Raw genomic sequence first — 21,287 nt, forward strand, 5'->3', positions numbered from 1 at the left:
AGTTAGCGAGGTGGAAATGTTTGTGAATTTCGCGAACGCAATAAATTCGCTAAATTTTCCCCCAGCCAAAATTGCGCCCCCATTGAGGTAGAAATGTACGGTGACACCGGGTAAAGATAATTACTGTATACCATCGTGTAAGAAATTTAATCTTGACACTGGTTTAAGATAAAAACTACTGTTTGGTTACATTTGAAAATAAATGACTGAACAAATAAACTGATTTTACAAACAGTTGTTTAGGTATCGCATATTGATCAATACAGTAGCCCCGTTAGGAAAACATGTTTTCACACCTTATCGCTTGATAACAATAGGATTATTGTTATCGGAGAAAAGGCATTGTTAACAGTTTTCCCCCCACACATCACTGAAGCACGGTAATGTATTGTCATTCAAATTAAAGTTACCTTAGATAGTTTGTCAATATGCGACTATTAATTTGACACAAAAGCTATAGCGGTATAATTTGTGTGTACTGGGCAGGGGACAAAAATTCCACTCGTCCGCTCGTATTGACGAGTGAAATCTTGAAAGGACGAGTGAATTTCCCTAAAGCTCTTGTCCTACAGGACGAGTGAAAAAGAGCTGATGTTAAAAATGAATTTTCTGACCAGTAAGACTATTTTTCATTTAATAAAATCATTTTCTAAAAGCATATCTATTCCGAAAGTAGAATGCGAATGAACCGGAAATTGTAATTGTAAATATTATACAGCAGGTGCGTGTTGTTATGCGAGACTTGTGTCCCGAGTAAATATTGGCTTTTTGGTGTAAGCTTTGCGCGTACATGTTGACAGGGAACCATGCGACTGCAGTCTGCAGTCACTGTTAGTATTGACTTTTAAAGAATTATTTAAGCGCGAAGTACGGTTTAAAACCAGATTTAAACCAGTCTGAATTTCGTTTGAAAAATGTCTGCCATACGAGCGTTCTTAAAAGGGGGCGGGGGCGATGTTCAAACGTCCGAAACGGAAAGCACGCGAGCATTAGAAAAAAATTTATTTTGTGTTCCTCATAAATAAAGTAACTTATTTCACTGCTTAGCAGTGATATACTTTAGGAAATTTTAAAAGTCAGATCAGCCCTTTGCAATCTTTATTTCACACAAATTTGATGGACGAGTGCGTGTGTTTGCAGGACGAGTGAACATTTTAATGCACTTGTCCTGCAGGACGAGTGCAGTTTATGAATATTTTTGTCCCCTGCTGGGAGATTTAGGTAAATTCGAGTATAAAACTACATGCATTACAAATACTAGCAAACAGGAATTTTTGGACAAAGAAAGACAGAACGAACTACGCTGAAATCATTTTATTTCACAAGTAAAGTGTGATCACAAATCAGTAAAACAATTTACATAGAACAAGATCTATTTATCCATAAAATAAACAAATATTTCACAACACTAACAATGTTAAAATGTTGTCAGCTAAAATCTGTCAATCTAACGATCGTTTAAACTAACGGTAAGTATCTGACAATTATAATCGGATTGTATGTAACCAGCAATAAATTGCAATTTTTACAACGTGAAATATTTTTATGTCCTTTTGATACGGGCGATTCGATAGCATTTCCACACGCGAAATGTCTGTTTTTGTGAATTCGCTAACTTTTCGACACGTGGAAATATTCACTTATACAGTATTAATAAACAGCATAATTGTCACATTTCCTAAAGAATATTTACTATTAAATAAATGTTCATATGATATAATTTCTAAAACTTACAATCCCAGCATAACTTGGTTCATAATTCACAAGTTCAGTGCTTTTGGGCTCATGTTAACTTTGACAAGTTATATTAGGAACTACCCATACCTTGACATAGATTTCCTGTCCCAGCTGGTCTGGTGCCCAGTTTACTGACAGGGGCCTGGGGTCGTGGTAAGGGCTGCATCCAGGCTGGGCTCAAACCTCTTCTTGGGGTATCTGGCTTCCTCCATGGTTGTAGACCAGGCTTCAAGCTCTATATAACAAGAGATGTGTGTGCAGCAAAAATGTACCTGCGACCTTGATGTCAGATATTTTGATTTGAAAATCCACTCTCAACACTGACCAGCATTAATTGTATGATCCTGCCCAAAACATTGTTTACTAATATGATCCTAAGAATCATCTAGATATTATGTGTGGAAACCTTGTGACCTTGGCCTTTGACAAGATTACTTAAATTTTACTAGGCACTAGATCTCACCCAATTAACCACTACACCAATTTCCATAATAATATGTTCTGAACATATTGTGTAGAAACAATTGCCTGCTACAAGCTCTTGTGACTTTGATCTTTGACTTGTTGACCTCAAAATCTCTAGGCATCATTCTTTGCTCTTAATAAACCAACATAACAATTTAGAGGATTGAAGGTCAAGGCATTCTCTTGATATCATGAAAAAACAAGATGTATTTGTGAAACACTATGTCCCCCCCGCCATCTATTTGACCTTTGACCTTGAATGTTGACCTTGACCTTTCAGCACTCAAAATGTGAAGCTCCATGAGATACACATGCATGCCAAATATTAAGTTGCTATCTTCAATATTGCAAAAGTTATGGCCAATATTAAAGTTTGACGCAAACCAACAAACAGAAAGGGAACAAGGGCTGTTTGTAAAACATGCATGCCCCCCATATGGGCTGTCAGTTGTAGTGGCAGCCATTGTGTGTATACGTTTTTTGGCACTGTGACCTTGACCTTTGACCTAGTGACCTCAAAATCAATAGAGGTCATCTGCGAGTCATGATCAATGTACCTATGAAGTTTCATGATCCTAGGCATAAGCGTTCTTGAGTTATCATCCGGAAACCATTTTACTATTTCGGGTCGCCGTGACCTTGACCTTTGACCTAGTGACCTCAAAATCAATAGGGGTCATCTGCGAGTCATGATTAATGTACCTATGAAGTTTTATGATCCTACGCCTAAGTGTTCTCGAGTTATCATCCGGGAACCATCTGGTGGACGGACATACGGACGTACAGACATACTGACATACGGACCGACATGAGCAAAACAAGATACGCCCTCTTCTTTGAAGGGGGGCATAAAAAACAATATGTTCCCCAGTATAGACTGGGCGATATAAAAATTCATGTGACCTTAAAAGTCATTATGTGTCTAAACCTCCTTCCATGTGAGCACTATACAAATTTGATGATCGTGTGCATTGTATTAAAACATTCTAAAAAAGTAAGCAGAACCAAATTTCATTTCTCTAGACCCAGTCACCTTGACCTTTGACTTAGTATCCTCAAATCAAAATGCGTCTTCCCTATCTCAGAAGTAACCACAATACCAATCTCCATTATCTGAGGTCAAAGCATTCATATCAATTAGATGCATGTTACACACAAGATGCCATTTATTTCACAATTGTAGCAATTGTTAATCGCTAAAAAGTAATACAAGAATATCAATAAACAACATCAAAAAACAAGTTGCCATTTGACTGTTACCTTATTCATGTTGTCTGTTTTTAATGACTGCTCAAACAAGCGCTTTCCCAGGTTGTGCAGAAAACTGGGTTTGCCTTCTACCGATTTAACATTTCCGGATTGGATGCTTTTGCCGGCGCCACTCCCTGTTGACTTTCTGTTAAATTTACTCCCCCAAACCTCAACCTGTTCTCCTCCTCTCCCACCCCCTTCCTCACATTCTTTGTCAGTTTCATTTTCAGTGTTTGAACAACCTTCAGATTGTAACTCTTCATTTCCGGATCTAAGTGCTTCATCAGCGTTTGGTTCCTTATTCTTATCTTGTGGAGGTTTGTCCATATTAGACATTTCTTCCATAGGTTTAGCCCCTGGAGACTTTTGTATCACTTTATTTTCTTTATCAGGGTATCCCGGTGTCTCATTTGTTGAAAGTATCTTTTTTATTTTGGTGTATTTTGAGTAGAATTCTGTAAAGTATATATTGTATTCCAATATTTTAAATTCACCAGGAATCATTACAAAAAATATGAAAACAACAATTTATTTTATTACCAAAATATTTAAATCATTCTTATGTTTTTTTCACTCAATTACATTATGGTATTCCAAATAAAGAGGACATATTGAATCTGGAATCGACTCCTTAGAAACGAATTTCTAAAAAGGAAAACATCTTTTGATGCCTCATAAAATAAATGATCATTTCCATTTTGATTGACTGATGATGCTCTCTGAAGTATTTTGAGACAATAACTTTGTAAATATGAATATTTACCTTTGATGTTATCTGGCGCAGTTTCTATATCAGCCTGAAGAAATAGTGAAATAACAAAAACAATTATCTACAATTTTCAGTCATTTCACAATGAAACAAGAGCACCGCATAGTGGGTGCCAACGCTTGGCTGTGGGTGCAGTTTTGAATAAATGAAAGCTTGTTAGAAGTGACCTTTGACCTAGTTACCCAAAAATGGATGTGGCATGTAGAACTCATCAAGGTGCAGCTACACATTAAGTTTCAAAGTTGTAGGTGGAAGCACTTTGATTTTAGAGCCAATGTTAAGGTTTTAACACGACGCCGGCGGATGGCGGAGAACAAGCTGGCTATGAAAATTACTAGGGTTTTCTCCGAAAACAGTCGAGCTGATAAAATTGAAAAATAAAAATTGAATAACGATTCAATGTTATTTTCATAACCAATTAAAAACAAGGGACAAAATTGTCACAAAACCAGGTTTTCATTGTGAAAAAAAAATCTGATAAAGGGAGAAAACTCAAACTGAACTTTTGAAATGAACAAAAAAAATTAACCCCCTTTGTAAGTTTTTTTTTTTTTAAATCTATTTTTAGTCGTGGCGACCTTGACATTGGAGATATTGACATGATTCTTTCGTGCGACACACCGTCCCATGATGGTGAACAAATGTGCCAAATGATTTTAAAATCTCACAATGAATGACATAGTTATGGCCAGGACAAGCTAATTTATGGCCATTTTTGACCTTTGAACTCAAAGTGTGACCTTGACCTTGGAGATATCGTCGTAATTATTTCCCGCGACACACCGTTCAATGATGGTGAACAAATATGCCAAATGATTTTAAAATCTGACAATGAACGACATAGTTATGGCCCGGACAAGCTTGTTCCGCCCGCCCGCCAGCCAGCCAGCCCGCCAGCCAGCCAGCCAGCCCGCCCGCATTCGCCAATCTAATAACCAGTTTTTTCCTTCGGAAAACCTGGTTAACAAAAGATGATTAATAAAATCTACCGCCCTTGAGTAGCACCTATATGTATAATTGTTAAGAGATGTTTATAATATTGCAACTCTCAAGACTGTTTATCTCTTGATCTCTTTTCCACTAGAAGAACAAGCATATTATTATATGATCCAAGTTTAAACATTCTCTGACTACATATGAGCCTTGTTCTGAGAAAACTGGGCTTATGCATGTGCGTAAAGTGTCATCCCAGTGATTAGCCTGTGCAGTCCGCACAGGCTTATCAGGGACGACGCTATTTTCGGTAAGGAGGGAATTCCTTTAAACTAAAATGCCATAACAGTGGAAAGTGTCGTCCCTGATTAGCCTGTGCAGACAGCACAGGCTAATCTGTAAAGACACTTTACGCACATGCACTAAGCCTAGTTTTTCTCAAAACGCGACTCATATTTTGTGCAACTGGCTGGTATCCCTTGACCTATGATTTGTTTACCTCCAAGTTATGAGATGCCTTCCTTTCCGTAACCAGCATAATATGCTCATACATAAAAGCATTCTGTAGATATTGCACTCAAATGGTTTGCAGACAGACCCCATGTGAAAGGTTTCAGCCATATACCCCTTACAAACCTTGGAGTATTTTCCAAGATTCCCCTATTCCTCACATACCATAATTACTCTAAGTTTTTGGACACTCTAAGTTTTCGGACATCCCCTTTTAAGCCAAAAAAATGCATTTTTATGACTCATTATTTTCTGACATGCCCGTTTTAGTCTATAATTAATGACTCTAAATTTTAAGACATTATATTTACAGCGCTATTTTACCAGACTTCTGCCCTGTATCCGCTTACCTTGTGGCACTTTGATCATTGATTTTTACAAACAGATTAAGGTCATAAAGCCTGGCAGATGCATGCCTGAAGGCAATGGACCATAACATTTGCTTGATTGGGTAAATAACCATGTATACTGGTAGAAACAGAATTTTAAATGATATATTCCTAGTAAGGAAGAAGCATGTTCAATGTTTTTACTTGTTTGTTCTGTATCATTTCAGGCAAGCTGTGAAGTTGTATTCATTTCAAAGTTAAAACCCTATTAAGCATTGATTTATTGCTTTTATTTCAATATAATTATAATTTTCAGACATTTTAATTTTCGGACACCTGTAATTTTTAAATATTTTCTGTATCTAAATTTTCGGAAGCAAAAACAAATATTTTTATTTTTAAGTTTCCGAAAACTTAAAGTAATTACCGTAAAGATTAAAAAACAACCTAGAATATTTTAGATGGAAAAAGAATACAATTAGTTTTATATTCAGTTTTGTTTTGTACCTAATTGTTTATCAGTCAGAACAGCTATATAAAGTTCTGATACGTACCAATGAAATGATGGGAGTATATGCTTGTTCCAATCATGATCTGATTTATATCTACCAATAATGTGAAAATTAACTTGATTCTTTTATGAGTGTGCATATATATGTGCAATTAAATAAGATATACACCTCACTATAGTATACTGTGCTCTGGTTTAGGAATTCTTTCAGCTTTGATAACTAGTAGTTTTACAGCGCCTAATGTGTTCTTCGTATATATCAAGATCAGCAAGGACATGTTAAAATACATCTTGAGGTCGTTACTGATATTAATAACTCTTAAAATTACTACCCTTCAATACATACCAACTATTGATTCTCACCTTGTTTGGTTTTCTTCCCTGTTCATTGAGAAACTGACTTTCCCAAACTTTGAGGACCTTCTTGATTTTGTTCAATTCATCCATGCTTGTATTGCACTATGTTCTCTGCAATGGAAAATACCAAGGAATACGTTAACATAATTCACAGATGGTTTATTACACAAACAAAAAGTATTATAGTAAATTGAAAAAGGTTTTTTTCTACTATGATTCCAATGTTCCACACATAAAGTGTTAAAAAGAAAATCTAGAATATTGTAGATGAAAAAAACAACATTTGTTTAATCATCAGTTTTGTTGTGTACATAATTGCAAAGTGAATACAGTAATTATGTTTCACCATTTTGGGAATTGGGCCAAATCCTTTAAAGGCTTATGATTGGGAGTAACCACTGCATTTTGCACTACCGGTAAAATTGGGAAATTACTGCTCTAACTATCTGTCTAACAAATGCTTCAAATTGAGAATTAAAGTGTTGGAAATATCATATTTGCTAAGGTTCAACTTACAGAGATAAATGGTAGATGAGTTAACAGGGGTGTTAGTTGTTAGATGTCCCAAATTTAAAACACGGAAAATTAAGCCATGGCTCTATGTACCCAGGTTCCCAACGGAGATAAAGGGTAATATCCCCCTACCTCGAGCCCTCTCTAATTGCACTATTTTATAGTATTTCTAGTTGCAATTTCTATGCAATCACTATGCAAAATATATATCAGACCGTCCGCATCACAGCATGTGCATTCGTCATTATAGTTTTTTTTATAATGGATGTAAAAAATAAATAAATTCTGCGAAAAATGCTTTTTCCAAATACGACAATCTGAAAAATGTGCGTGTTTTGCACATTATATAAAATGTGCATATTGTTGGAATGCCAAAACAATCAATACCAAATACGCAATAAATATATAATTTGCTTTACAATATGCTATTGAACTGCTTAACTATGCTAATCAATAACTTACATTATTTCATGCTGGCGGACATGTTCTACGTTTTGTTGACTAGTAAGAATTTGGGAAAGTAGCGACAATTTTCCGTCAGTCATTGTTCATGTCTATGCCATTGGCTAGCAAATCAGAAATAAAAACAAGAGTACCGCCTTGCGAGTGCAGACCGCTCATCTATTTTTCTTTTTAAAGGTGTAGGGACCCAGGGGTGGCGAAATCAAATGTCCCAGTTGCCCGAGTCGTACATTTGATTGTCTGGGCAACTGATTTTTTTCAATTAAGCTGTCCGTGGACAACAAGTTTTTTTAAAGTCAGGTCCAGGTATACAAAAAAATAAATTGTATTAAAGCCGTAATTAAGTTTTACAAAACCTGATGTTGACATGCGATTACATTGTCAGTGCTATTTGCGGAGCAATCAAGCTAAAATACGGGCACTCTCCTGCGCAGTGATCTCCCTTATTCTATAAGAGACCAGGAGCATGCCGCATTTTAAACATTCGGCCCGACTGTTAGACAGTGTACAGACTGGTTTCTTTATTTTTACAATCAGACGGAAATAAAAAGTATCAAAGTAAGATAGTCTAAACAGGGTCTACCTTGTTATTTAAGACAACTTAAATGGTAAAAATGGAACATTTAGTTTTTTAAATCTTCAACAACGGAGCAGAAACCCGAAGCTTTGAGCAGTCCACCTTCCAAAAAACTAAGAAAGATAATGATAAAAAATATGATCTATTAAACGCACCAGAACTTTTCAAGAAACTTGGCTCACAGATTTTCAATTGTTACCAGTTGATGATAATCAAATTGCTACCAGTAGCGGCAAAGAACCTCAGTCTGATGAGGTCGACATATTGAACTAGTTTAATTTGTTAAGATTACGATGTACTTATGTTCAACACATGTTTTAATAACACTAGCATTGCAAGATTAAAAGTTTTAGAAAGTCTTTATATTGTTAACAAGGGCTGTTTGTAAAACATGCATGCCCCCCATATGGGCTGTCCGTTGTAGTGGCAGCCATTGTGTGAATACGATTTTTGTCACTGTGACCTTGACCTTTGACTTAGTGACCTGAAAATCAATAGGGGTCATCTGCGGGTCACGATCAATGTACCTATGAAGTGTCATGATCCTAAACAAAAGCGTTCTTGAGTTATCATCCGAAAATCCTTTTACTATTTCGGGTCACTGTGACCTTGACCTTTGACCTTGTGACCTCAAAATCAATAGGGGTCATCTGCAAGTCATGATCAATCTACCTATGAAGTTTCATGATCCTAGGCGTATGCGTTCTTGAGTTATCATCCGAAAACCATTTTACTATTTCGGGTCACCGTGACCTTGACCTTTGACCTAGTGACCTCAAAATCAATCGGGGTAATCTGCGAGTCATGATCAATCTACCCATGAAGTTTCATGATCCTAAGCCTATGCGTTCTTGAGTTATCATCCGGAAACCATTTTACTATTTCTGGTCACTGTGACCTTGACCTTTGACCTAGTGACCTCAAAATCTATAGGGGTCATCTGCAAGTCATGATCAATCTACCCATGAAGTTTCATGATCCTAGGCGTATGTGTTCTTGAGTTATCATTAAAAAACCATTTTACTATTTCTGGTCACCGTGACCTGGACCTTTGACCTAGTGACCTCAAAATCAATAGGGGTCATCTGCGAGTCATGATCAATGTACCTATGAAGTTTCATGATCCTATGCCCAAGCATTCTTGAGTTATTGTATGACAACCACCTGGTGGACGGACCGACCGACAGACCGATCGACAGACCGACATGAGCAAAGCAATATTGAACTATTGAAAAACAACTATAAACAAAACTCGCAAATCATACTTATTTTGGTATATTCCACATTGTTTTACATTAATCAATAAATGTGTTTATAATTTATATAAACATTAACGGACAAGTGTTGTTCAGCAACGGACAAGTTAAATTTCCTAAATGGATGTCCGTGGCCAAGTATAATTTTTTGAGATTTCGCCACCCCTGGGACCTATCTCAATTTCAATCACAAAGGGGTAAAGTAGAGAGGGGTGTATAGTGTGGGGGTGTGGTCATTTATTACATTATCTTACAAAAATGAAAAAAAAATGCAAACAAAAATAAATAAAAATTGGAGAGGGGGGGGGGGGATTCTTGGGTGGGATGGTTGGAAGGTATTTCAAAAATAAAATAATAAAAATAAATGTTTGTGTTTTTTAACCATGTTTGAAAAAAAACAAGAGATGTGTTTGTCAGAAACACAATGCCTCCTATTGCGCCGCTTTGAATTATTTTTTTTACCTTTGACCTTGAAGGATGACCTGGACCTTGAACTTCCACCACTCAAAATGTGCAGCTTTATGAGAACGCCGCTTTGATTTTTTTTTAACCTTTGACCTTGAAGGATGACCTTGACCTTAAAGGATGACCTTGACCTTGAAGGATGACCTTGACCTTAGACTTCCACCACTCAAAATGTGCAGTTTCATGATAACGCCGCTTTGAATATGTTTTTTGACCTTTGATCTTAAAGGATGACCTTGACCTTGAAGAATGACCTTGACCTTGAACTTTCACCACTCAAAATGCACAGCTTCATGAGAACGCCGCTTTGAAATAAAATATAAATAATTGACCTTTGACCTTGAATGATGACCTTGACCTTGAAGGATGACCTTGACCTTGAACTTCCACCACTCAAAATTTGCAGCTTAATGAGAACGCCGCTTTGTTTTTATTTTTTTTTGACATTGAAGGATGACCTTACCTTGAACTTCCACCACTCAAAATGTGCAGCTTCATGATAACGCCGCTTTGAATTTGTATATATTTTTTTACCTTTAACCTTGAAGGATGACCTTGACCTTGAAGGATGACCTTGACCTTGAACTTCCACCACTCAAAATGTGCAGCTTCATGATAACGCCGCTTTGAATTTTTTTTTTTACCTTTGACCTTGAAGGATGACCTTTACCTTAAAGAATGACCTTGACCTTGAACTTCCACCACTCAAATGTGCAGCTTCATGAGAACGCCGCTTTGAAATTGTTATTTATTTGTTTACCTTTGACCTTGAAGGATAACCTTGACCTTGAAGGATGACCTTGACCTTGAACTTCCACCACTCAAAATGTGCAGCTTCATGAGAACGCCGCTTTGAATTATTTTATTTTTAATTTTGACCTTGAAGGATGACCTTGACCTTCACCTTTCACCACTCAAAATGTTCAGCTCTATGAGATACACATGCATGCCAAATATCAAGTTGCTTTCTTCAATATTGAAAAAGTTATGGCCAATGTTAAAGTTTTTGAACGGACTGACACCATAAATTCGACATTTTACCTTGAAGGATGACCTTGACCTTTCACCACTCAAAATGTGCAGCTCCATTAGATACACGTGCATGCCAAATATGAAGTTGCTATCTTCAAAAAGTGAAAAAGTTTTGGCCAATGTAAAAGTTTTTTCGGACGGACGGACAGACTGACAGACATACAGACGTAATGACGGACAGTTCAACTGCTATTTGCCACCCTACCGAGGGCATAACTGAGGAGCTGCGCCATGAGCGCATGATACGCCCGTCGTTCGCCAATGAAGTAGTAAGGTAATAAATAACCCTTTGAATCATTTTTTTACTTCAGTTTATTTGTATTTGAATACATGGTTTATTTTATAAGTACATGAGCATGGAGCGCCGTCTCCTTGACATTCATACCATATCTTTTTTTGAGTATATGTATGCATTTCTTTAGAGGATATGGAGTTGAAGTAAACCTGTTATAGATATTTTGACCAATAATAAAAGAGAAATGTAGATGGGTAAGTGGTAGTGTACAATCGGAATAGAAAAAAGCTCACCTTGTTCAATTTTTGAGGAACAAAGTCCCATAACTCTGGAACGACAATTCAGAATTCCGTCAAAAACGAAAGGGGATCAGGGTTTATCAATATTAAGATTGTGTTGAAATTTGAAAAAAATCCATCGAAGGATATTTGAGCTACAGTAGGACATTCAATGAAATCACGAAATTTTGACGAACAAAGTCCCATAACTCTGGAACGACAATTCAGAATTCCGTCAAAAACGAAAGGGGATCAGGGTTTATCAATATTAAGATTGTGTTAAAATTTGAAGAAAATCTGTCAAAGGATATTTGACGTAGCGTACGACATTAACAGACGGACGGACGGACAGACGGACGGACGGACGGACAGACGCGGGGTATACCATAATACGTCCCGTCATAGACGGGCGTATAAAAATGAGAGTCAATGTCATTCAAAGGTCAAGGTAAAATTCAACTTGCCAGGTACAGTAGCCTCATGATAGCATGAAAGTATTTGAAGTTTAAAAGCAATAGCCTTGATACTTTAGAAGTAAAGTGGATCTAATTTCTAAACACAAAATGTAACCATATATTCAAAAAAGGGCAATAATTCCATAAAAATGACAACCAGAGTTATGCAACTTGTCCTTTACTGTCCCCTTATGATAGTTTATGAGTGTTCCAAGTATGAAAGCAATATCTATGATACTTTAGGGGTAAAGTGGACCAAAACACAAAACTTAACCAAATTTTCAAGTATAAAGGGCCCATAATTCCGTCAAAATGCCAGTCAGAGTTACATAACTTTGCCTGCACAGTCCCCTTACGATAGTTAGTAAGTGCTGCAAGTATGAAAGCAATAGCTGTGATACTTTAAGACAAAAGTGGACCTAAACACAAAACTTGACCAAATGTTCAATTTTCTAAGTATAAAAAGGGCACATAATTCTGTCAAAATGCCAGTCAGAGTTACATAACTTTGCCTGCACAGTCCCCTCATGATAGTTAGTAAGTGTACCAAGTTTGAATGCAATAGCATTGATACTTTATGAGAAAAGTGGACCTAAACGCAAAACTTAACCAGACTCCGACACCGACGTGATGACAAAAGCTCATAATTTTTTTTGTGAACCACAAATTTACACAATGTCCCCCTATATGACGTTTGACCATGAAGGATGACCTTAACCTTGGCCCTTCACCACTCAAAATGTGCAGCTCCATGAGATACACATGCATGTCAAATATAAAATTGCTAGCTTCAATATTGCAGAAGTTACATTACATGAGCAATTTTGACCCAAATATTTGACCTAAAAGAATGACCTTGACCTTTCACCACTCAAAATGTGCAGCTCCATGAGATACACATGCATGCCAAATATCAAGTTGCTATCTTCAATTTTGCAAAAGTATTCATAAAATAAGCTATTTAGGCAACATATATTTGACCTCTGACCTTGAAAGATGACCTTGACCTTTCACCACTCAAAATGTGCAGCTCCATAAGTTACACATGCATGTCAAATATCAAGTTGCTATCTTCAATATTGCAAAAGTATTCATAAAATAAGCCATTTGGGCAACATATATTTGACCTCTGACCTGGAAGGATGACATTGACCTTTCACCACTCAAAATGTGCAGCTCCATGAGATACACAGGCATGCCAAATATCAAGTTGCTATCTTCAATATTGCAAAAGTATTCATAAAATGAGCGATTTTGGCCACATATATTTGACCTCTGACCTTGAATGATGACCTTGACCTTTCACCACTCAAAATGTGCAGCTCCATGAGATACACATGCATGCCAAATATCAAATTGCTATATTCAATATAGCAAAAGTTATTGCAAAATGTTAAAGTTGGCGCAAACTAACCAACCAACAGACCAACAGACCAACCAACAGACAGGGCAAAAACAATATGTCCCCCACTACTATAGTGGGGGACATAAAAATAGATGAGCTAAAAATAAAATACTGGGCAAAATCCGTACCTAGGGCAAAGACAATGAAGCTTTAACAAATTTATTAATTTCGTTCTCATTTGGTCGCGCTTTCAAACGAACTTTCCGATACCCCCCAAACCCTTCCTAAAAAATAATATCTAATTGGATTTTCATGGATCTCAAAATCAACCCTGGCCCACTGAAATCTGGATTTCCAGAATAATTTGGAAAATTGACACCACTTATTAAATGTTGAGATCTATTTATGGGGGGAGGACCTACAATTGGGAATGTTTGGGTCCCTTTTGGGAAAAATATATACTTTTTTCTGTTTGTTTATCGGCCAAAAATTTGAACGGAAAAAAAACACTGGTGGAAGCAATTTTTTTTCTTCTTTAAAAGTACTGGAAAACGACACTTTCCCAATTAGGAAAAACAAAAAATCCCAAATTGCTGAAAAAAATAACCCAATTGAAGATTTCTAAAATAAAAAAATATACATATTTTATTTTTCAAATAAATAAAATGGAAGATTCATTTAGTTTTCCTATGCAGCTCTTTGGCTTGAACCTAAGTAAATACAAAATTAACCTAAGTAAATACAAAATTGACAACTTGACAACACTTAGTTATCAGTTTTAAAGCATTTGTTAGCAAAATAGCAAAATACACAAATATCCCAATATGAAGACTTGAAAACATGAATATTCCTGATTTCAGGGTTTTTTGCGCTTATTTTTCCTGATTGGGCTGGTACCGGTACTTTTCCCGGTTAGGCTAAAAAATCGCTGGAATCAGATAACTAAGCTAGTGCCAACACATTTGTTTGATTCATTTTCAACAAGATGTGTTTGAGAAACACTATGTCCCCCATATATTTGACCTTGAAGGATGACATTGAACTTGACCTTTCATCACTCAAAATGTTCAGCTCCATGAGATACACATGCATGCCAAATATCAAGTTGCTATGTTAAATATTGAAAAAGTTATGGCCATGACAATAGCTCGGGTTTTGTCCGAAAACAGCCGAGCTAAAAATGTGTTTGTCAGAAACACTATGTCCCCTTCTGCGCCGCTTTGAATTTTTTTTTTTGACCTTTGACCTTGAAGGATGACCTTGACCTTTCATCACTCAAAATGTGCGGCTCCATGAGATACACATGCATGCCAAATATCAAGTTGGTATCTTCAATATTGCCAAAGTATTCATAAAATTAGCGATTTTTGCCACATATACTTGACCTTTTTTTTTTACCTTTGACCTTGAAGGATGACCTTGACCTTTCACCACTCAAAATGTGCGGCTCCATGAGATACACATGCATGCCAAATATCAAGTTGGTATCTTCAATATTGCCAAAGTATTCATAAAATTAGCGATTTTTGCCACATATACTTGACCTTTTTTTTTTTGACCTTTGACCTTGAAGGATGACCTTGACCTTTCACCACTCAAAATGTGCGGCTCCATGAGATACACATGCATGCCAAATATCAAGTTGGTATCTTCAATATTGCCAAAGTATTCATAAAATTAGCGATTTTTGCCACATATACTTGACCTCTGACCTTGAAGGATGACCTTGACCTTTCACCACTCAAAATGTGCGGCTCCATGAGATACACATGCATGCCAAATATCAAGTTGGTATCTTCAATATTGCCAAAGTATTCATAAAATGAGTTATTTTGGCCACATATTTGACCTCTGACCTTGAAGGATGACCTTGACCTTTCACCACTCAAAATGTGCGGCTCCATGAGATATACATGCATGACAAATATCAAGTTGCTATCTTCAGTATTGCAAAAGTATTCATATAATGAGCAATTCTGGCCACATATATTTGACCTCTGACCTTGAAGGATGACCTTGACCTTTCACCACTCAAAATGTGCAGCTCCATGAGATACACATGCATGACAAATATCAAGTTGCTATCTTGAATATTGAAAAAGTTATTGCAAATTGGAGTAAACAGACCAACAGACCAACGTACAGACCAACAGACAGGGCAAAAACAATATGTCCCCCACTATAGTGGGTGGGGGACATAAAAATTACTTTCACTTGCTCCTGATTTGCAGTAAATGTTTAATGAAATCATGGTAAATTCTAGCATAATAGCCATGCATTGACATCGTGGTAGGTGATATGCATTGTCAGTAATGCCCCTGTCCCAATTGGACGCTAATTTTATCAAATCTTTTAATAGTAACTGTATACTGAAATTTATTTGAACAAATTGCAAAATTTTGTGTTTATGCAATTCTTGAGCACTTTTATGTGCCCATTTTGCTCAAAAGAAGAATGGCAAATCAAACAGGGCCTTGTTAAATAGAAAATAACTTATAAAAAATATTTAATTACTGTTTAAGCTTGAATAACATATGTTCAGTGAATCAAATGTTTAAGTTTTGTTGGCCTAAAGCCTATTGTAATGGAGAATTGTCCCTTTTCAGTGTGACGTCTCTAAACCAGGTAACCACGTGCCTAGTAAATGTTATTGCGGGTGTGTATTGAACTATCACCTTTGCATGGTTAAACACGATGCAAGTACACAATTTAGACATGGATTTAACAGGAATAGAATGAATCTTTGATGGTAAATTGTTTATTGTTTGTATTGTTTGGATTAATTCGGGAAATTCTGTAACTTGCTTCCGTAAATGCGCTTAACCAGCAATAGAGAAATGATATCCACAGAATACAGATTAACAAATGTTATTTACCATGCTCAAACATCAGATTTTATAAATGAGGAAGATAATAAAAAAAATTGTTTTACTTCTGTAAGGATCCGGAAAAATGGGTGGTTTTGTTTCATTTGATACATTTATATTTATCTATCTATCTATCTATCTCTATCTATCTCTGTATACTGCCAACCGCTCTTTCGAGTATTATAGGCAGGTGCACGTCAGGAACATTAGTGAGTGTGAAAGGTAAAAAGGACCCAGCAAAGGATAGTTGGGTAGTGAGACTAAAAGCTTGAAATCTCCAGGAGAATGGAGAGAAGTCAAGTGGTTAAAAGAGTTTAGTGAAGGTGAAAGATAAAAGTGAGGGTTAAAAACATCATTTAACAGACTAGTACCGCACATTTGCCACTGCCCTCATGAACTTTTCAAGATTGGATAAGGTAGCAATATCAGCTGAGAGCTTGTCCCATAGTGTGATGCTGTGTGGGAAAAAGGAGTAATAGTGGTAGAGTGATCCTGTCTGTATCTTTTGTAGATACAGTGGGTGCATGTGTCTAGTGAAGCGGATTGGTGCTTTTATATATTGTGGGAGAGGTATGGCAACAAGGTTGTGATAGATTTTGTAGAACATGATGAGTTTGCTGTCATTTCTACGATCTGTGAGCGATCTCCATCCTAGGGCTTGTACCATCGCCGAGACACTGGAAAAGGGAGAGTAATCTCGCTGCACCCAGCGTGCAGCCCGGTTCAGCACTCTTTCCACTTTATTGATGGCAGTTTTGGTCCATGGGCTCCAGACAGTGGAAGCGTATTCAACTTGTGGTCGGACCAGAGACTTGTCTGCGAGTTCTCGTACCTTTTTATTATGTGTTGTGATGTTCCTTTTAATGAAGCCTAGTGATTTGTTTGCATTGTTGGTGATTCTGTCAATGTGTGTATTATAGCTGAGGTCAGAAGAGAGATCTAGTCCAAGATATTTAGCATCAGAGACGGACTCAAGAGCCTGGCCATGGAGAAAGTAACTGTGTTCAATGACGTTGTGGTTCCTTGTGATGTGTAGGACCTGGCATTTGGATGGGTTAAATTCCATGTCCCACTCTTGTTTCCATTCCTGAAGCTTGTCTAGGTCTTGTTGCAGAGATGCACAATCTGAGAGAGAGTTTACAGTGAGGTAAATAGCCGTATCGTCTGCAAAAAGGCGAACGTTGGATTTAGTGACGGAAGAAGGGAGTTGGTTTATATATATATAAGAGAAGTGGTCCAAGGACAGAGCCTTGGGGGACACCAGAGGTTACTGGGACTTATGTGGAGCACTCACCATCCAATACAACTGTCTGACTTCTGCCAAAGAGGAAGGAACGGGTCCAGCCTAGAACCTGAGAGGAGACGCCATATTCTTGGAGGAGATAGAGGAGTTTCAGATGGTTTACCTTGTCAAAAGCCTTACTGAAGTCAAGAAGGATTAGATCAGTTAGGCGGCCTGTTGCTAGGTTGTTGACAAGCTGGTCCATTAACTCAATCAGTTGTGTCTCACAGGAGCATCGGTCTCAAAAGCCATGCTGAAGTTCATACAGAATGTTGTGGGTGTTGAAGTGCTTGGAAAGATGAGAAGCAACTACAAGTTCCAGGATTTTACAAAGGATACAGGTCAGAGAAATAGGACGATAGTTTGCTGGGTCACTGGTGTCTCCTTTCTTATAGACAGGGCATACATTTGCCTTGGCCCATTCACGTGGGATCTCACCAGTTGACAGGGATTTATGAAAAAGAATGTTGATAAAGTCAGAAAGTTCATGTCACAGTTCCTTTAGTACCACTGGTCTAATCTGGTCTGGGCCTGCCGCTTTGTCTACCTTGAGGTTTCCTAGGAGTTTGAGGATGCCCACTTTACTGATGGAGATGTCCTCCATCTGGGGATAGCAGAGGAACTGACGAGGTATCCATCTGCGTAGCTTCTGCAAGCAGGACTGCTTCAGAGATAGGGGAGTGGTACCTGAGAATACAAACTGAAACTGTCTATTCAAAATGTTTGCCTATTCTTTGTTTTGCGGATTTAAGGGTTCCAGTCAGTTGATCTTTAAGGTTAGAGATAGTTTCTGAATCTTGTTTTGAGTTTTTTAGGAGGGTGTACAGCTGCTTTGAAGAAAATTTGCCTTCCTCAGTGTTGTTCGCTGCGATGTCCAAGATACCTTCCAAGTAGGAGTTGTAGGCTTTTTTGATTTTATTTTTAATGAGTGTTTTTAGATTTTTAACTTTTTTGCCAGGTTGGACTGTGATTTTTTTTTTTTTGTAATTTGTGTATTTGACAAAGAGCATGTCTCTCTTGTGGATAAGCTTTTTGATTTCTTTTGTGACCCATGGGAGAGACTTTTTAGACCCAATTTGTTTGGTCAGGACAAAGCTGGAGATACCATCCTCTATCATGGATTTGAAGCCACTCCAGAGTTCCTCGATGGTAATAAGTGTGTCCGCTTGCAGGAGGGTTTTTAGGGTGGCATCCTGTATGTATTTCCTAAATTCAGGCCAGTTTGCCTTTTTATAGAGACGGCAGGTTCTGGGGATCTGTTTGAGGATGGTAGGCCTTGCTTTGAAAGTTGCCGAGACAATATCATCATCTGAGATTCCTGGTACTATCTCAACTCTATCAACAAGGGTGTGGTTTGTGGTAAGGAACAGATCCAGAATGTTTCCTTGCCGAGTACTTTCGTTCACCATCTGGGTGAGCCTAAAGTCTTCTATGACCTCGAGAAATTCGTCATATACAGCGGAGGTGCTGCATCCTAGTGGATGGTGTGTGATCTGTATCCCAAAGGAGTTTGGAGAAATTGAAGTCACCTAGGATGAGTTTTGGTCCTTTGACCTTACTGTCCAGTGCAAGGGATTTCTCTAGCTCGATAAGGCTTTCCATGTCAGACTCATGTGGTCTGTAGTAGACTGCGACATTGAGTGGCTGACTTCCCTTAATTGGTATTTTGATCCATAGGATCTCGCAATCAGTGTTAAGAACAGATGGGAGAATGGCATACATGCCATACGTCCCGGATTGTCCGGGACAGTCCCGGAAATGAAGAACTTGTCCCGCTGTCCCGGAAATTTGTCAAATGTCCCGGAATTTACAAAATCCATATATACATGTACCTAATCTTAGGCTTAACTGCACCTCGAATCTGTGCATATCTGCAGTGTCTCCATGACAATGCCTACCCGAATAGGCAGACTACGATACGTGTCAAAATCGATCAATTAACAGGGGTCCTGTTATCATATCGATTGTCTCACGTTCGCGGTCAAACCGAAAAGGCGGCATTGTTTAATGTGGTTGTTAATTGACTTTAATCTACTACGTTGTTATCTCCCGCTGCGTAAGGGCAAAGGATAGTTGTTCACACATCTGAAGTCCAACATCGCTGAGTGAATAAAGGCTTATCAAGAACTACGCCTTACACACTGGTCTTAATAACAATAACGCAGTGACGTCATCATCTATGTTTAGAACGCTTACACTGAAAAAAGGTGGCTTGTCTCTAGTAACGGAAGTAGTAATGTTTAATTTTACGTTAATAGATCAAGTGTATTTCGGATAGGCTTTCGAATTATTGCAATTAACGATGCGAAACAAAAAAACGTACCAAAAATGCATATGTCTATAAATATCCCTACATTTTATACATGTCCCGGAAAATCGGAAAAGTCCCGGACAATTTAACTCAATGTCCCGGAATTGGTCTGAAAAATTACGGCATGTATGGAGAATGGTGTTTTTAGTCAGTATGAAGACTCCACCGCCCTTTCCTTTGGCTCTATCTCTTCGGAAGACTTTGTAGCCTAATGACTCGGGGAAGATTTCACTGTTGTAGTGGTCCTTAGTCAGCCAGGATTCTGTTGCGACGATGATGTCTGGTTGGCGTGTGTGGATCAAGTTTTGGAACTCCAGTTTTTTGTTCGCTATCGATTGGCAGTTGATACAGGGAATGTTCAATTTGGATTTGTAATTATGAATTTGTGGGTTTCTTGGTCGTATATCTGTGATATTGGGTTGATCAACTGTTATGAGAGAAGAGAAGCTATTTTGGGTCGAGGCCGAGAGTATACTGGAAGCATTTGACAGATTTACGTTGTCACAGATGGAGCATGTCCAGGCAAAGGAGTGCTCTTGGGCTATCATTTGATTTTACCATTCCAAATCCAAAAATTGACACTGAAGATGAAACCACATCCCGCAGCTGTCACAATCAACAGCAGGATCCTCATCAAGTACCTCAGAACCACAGGTTCCACATGGGGAGTCAGGACCTGGATTGCTCTCTACATCGCACGACATGGACAGCAAGAGTATCACGAAGTATGCAAGTGACTTGTTTTGTCTATGTATTGTGGGTTGTAGATAGCGTTTGTGTCGCATTTGGAGACAAGCAGCAATTACACTGCATGTCAGTGTATTTGAAGGTCTTATACTGTTTGCTAAGACACACGCTCTGGGTTGTGTGAATTTCTGTGGTTTGTGTGTGCATTTTCCTATTCCTGTGATGGAAACAATGCTAGTGAGTATCAGGAGTGGGGTGATTATACCTGTCAGCACGATTCATGCGATTTTCTAGCGTAGCAAATCGTATGTAAACAATGGTCAATGCCAAGGTCGTTTGGCGGGAAGTGGGTGGGGTAAGTATCTTACCTGAAATCGTCGATCTACCTACAGGGATCTCAGACCGTGAATGAGTCATAATAAATTGCTCTAATTTTAAGATGAATTTTGAGAATGAAAGTGCACGCTATCTTTCTAGTCATTACACGTACATGCATTGAATATTAATTTTAATTTGTTATTTATGTAAACAAATTGGTGTTTTACATTAATTGGTTTTAATTGTAGACAGTTGTTCGGTTAATTTCCATTAAATGGCTGCCACTTTTGATGTTAGGTCCACTATCAATTTTGACATTTATTCCCGCCAAATTGAAGTCTG

At 37.8% G+C, this 21,287-nt stretch overlaps 1 protein-coding gene across 2 annotated transcripts in view; it reads right to left on the reverse strand.

Moving 5' to 3' along the window:
• The window catches only part of LOC127846355 (ATP-dependent DNA helicase Q4-like), a 95,703-nt gene extending 74,416 nt beyond the window's left edge, over nucleotides 1-21,287 (reverse strand). Inside the window, exons 1-5 of one of the 2 annotated variants that reach the window (XM_052377538.1) lie at nucleotides 20,996-21,152; nucleotides 6,869-6,973; nucleotides 4,217-4,250; nucleotides 3,463-3,908; nucleotides 1,825-1,972 (exon numbers count right to left, since the gene is read on the reverse strand). In XM_052377538.1, the coding sequence (XP_052233498.1) occupies nucleotides 1,825-1,972; nucleotides 3,463-3,908; nucleotides 4,217-4,250; nucleotides 6,869-6,952 (712 nt within the window). In that variant the 5' untranslated portion in view covers nucleotides 6,953-6,973; nucleotides 20,996-21,152. Of the gene's footprint in view, nucleotides 1-1,824; nucleotides 1,973-3,462; nucleotides 3,909-4,216; nucleotides 4,251-6,868; nucleotides 6,974-20,995; nucleotides 21,153-21,172 lie in introns of those variants that run through there. The other variant, XM_052377537.1, reaches the window with a different exon arrangement.

Source organism: Dreissena polymorpha, chromosome 9 (assembly GCF_020536995.1).
Source record: "Dreissena polymorpha isolate Duluth1 chromosome 9, UMN_Dpol_1.0, whole genome shotgun sequence".
Classification (NCBI taxonomy): domain Eukaryota; kingdom Metazoa; phylum Mollusca; class Bivalvia; order Myida; family Dreissenidae; genus Dreissena; species Dreissena polymorpha.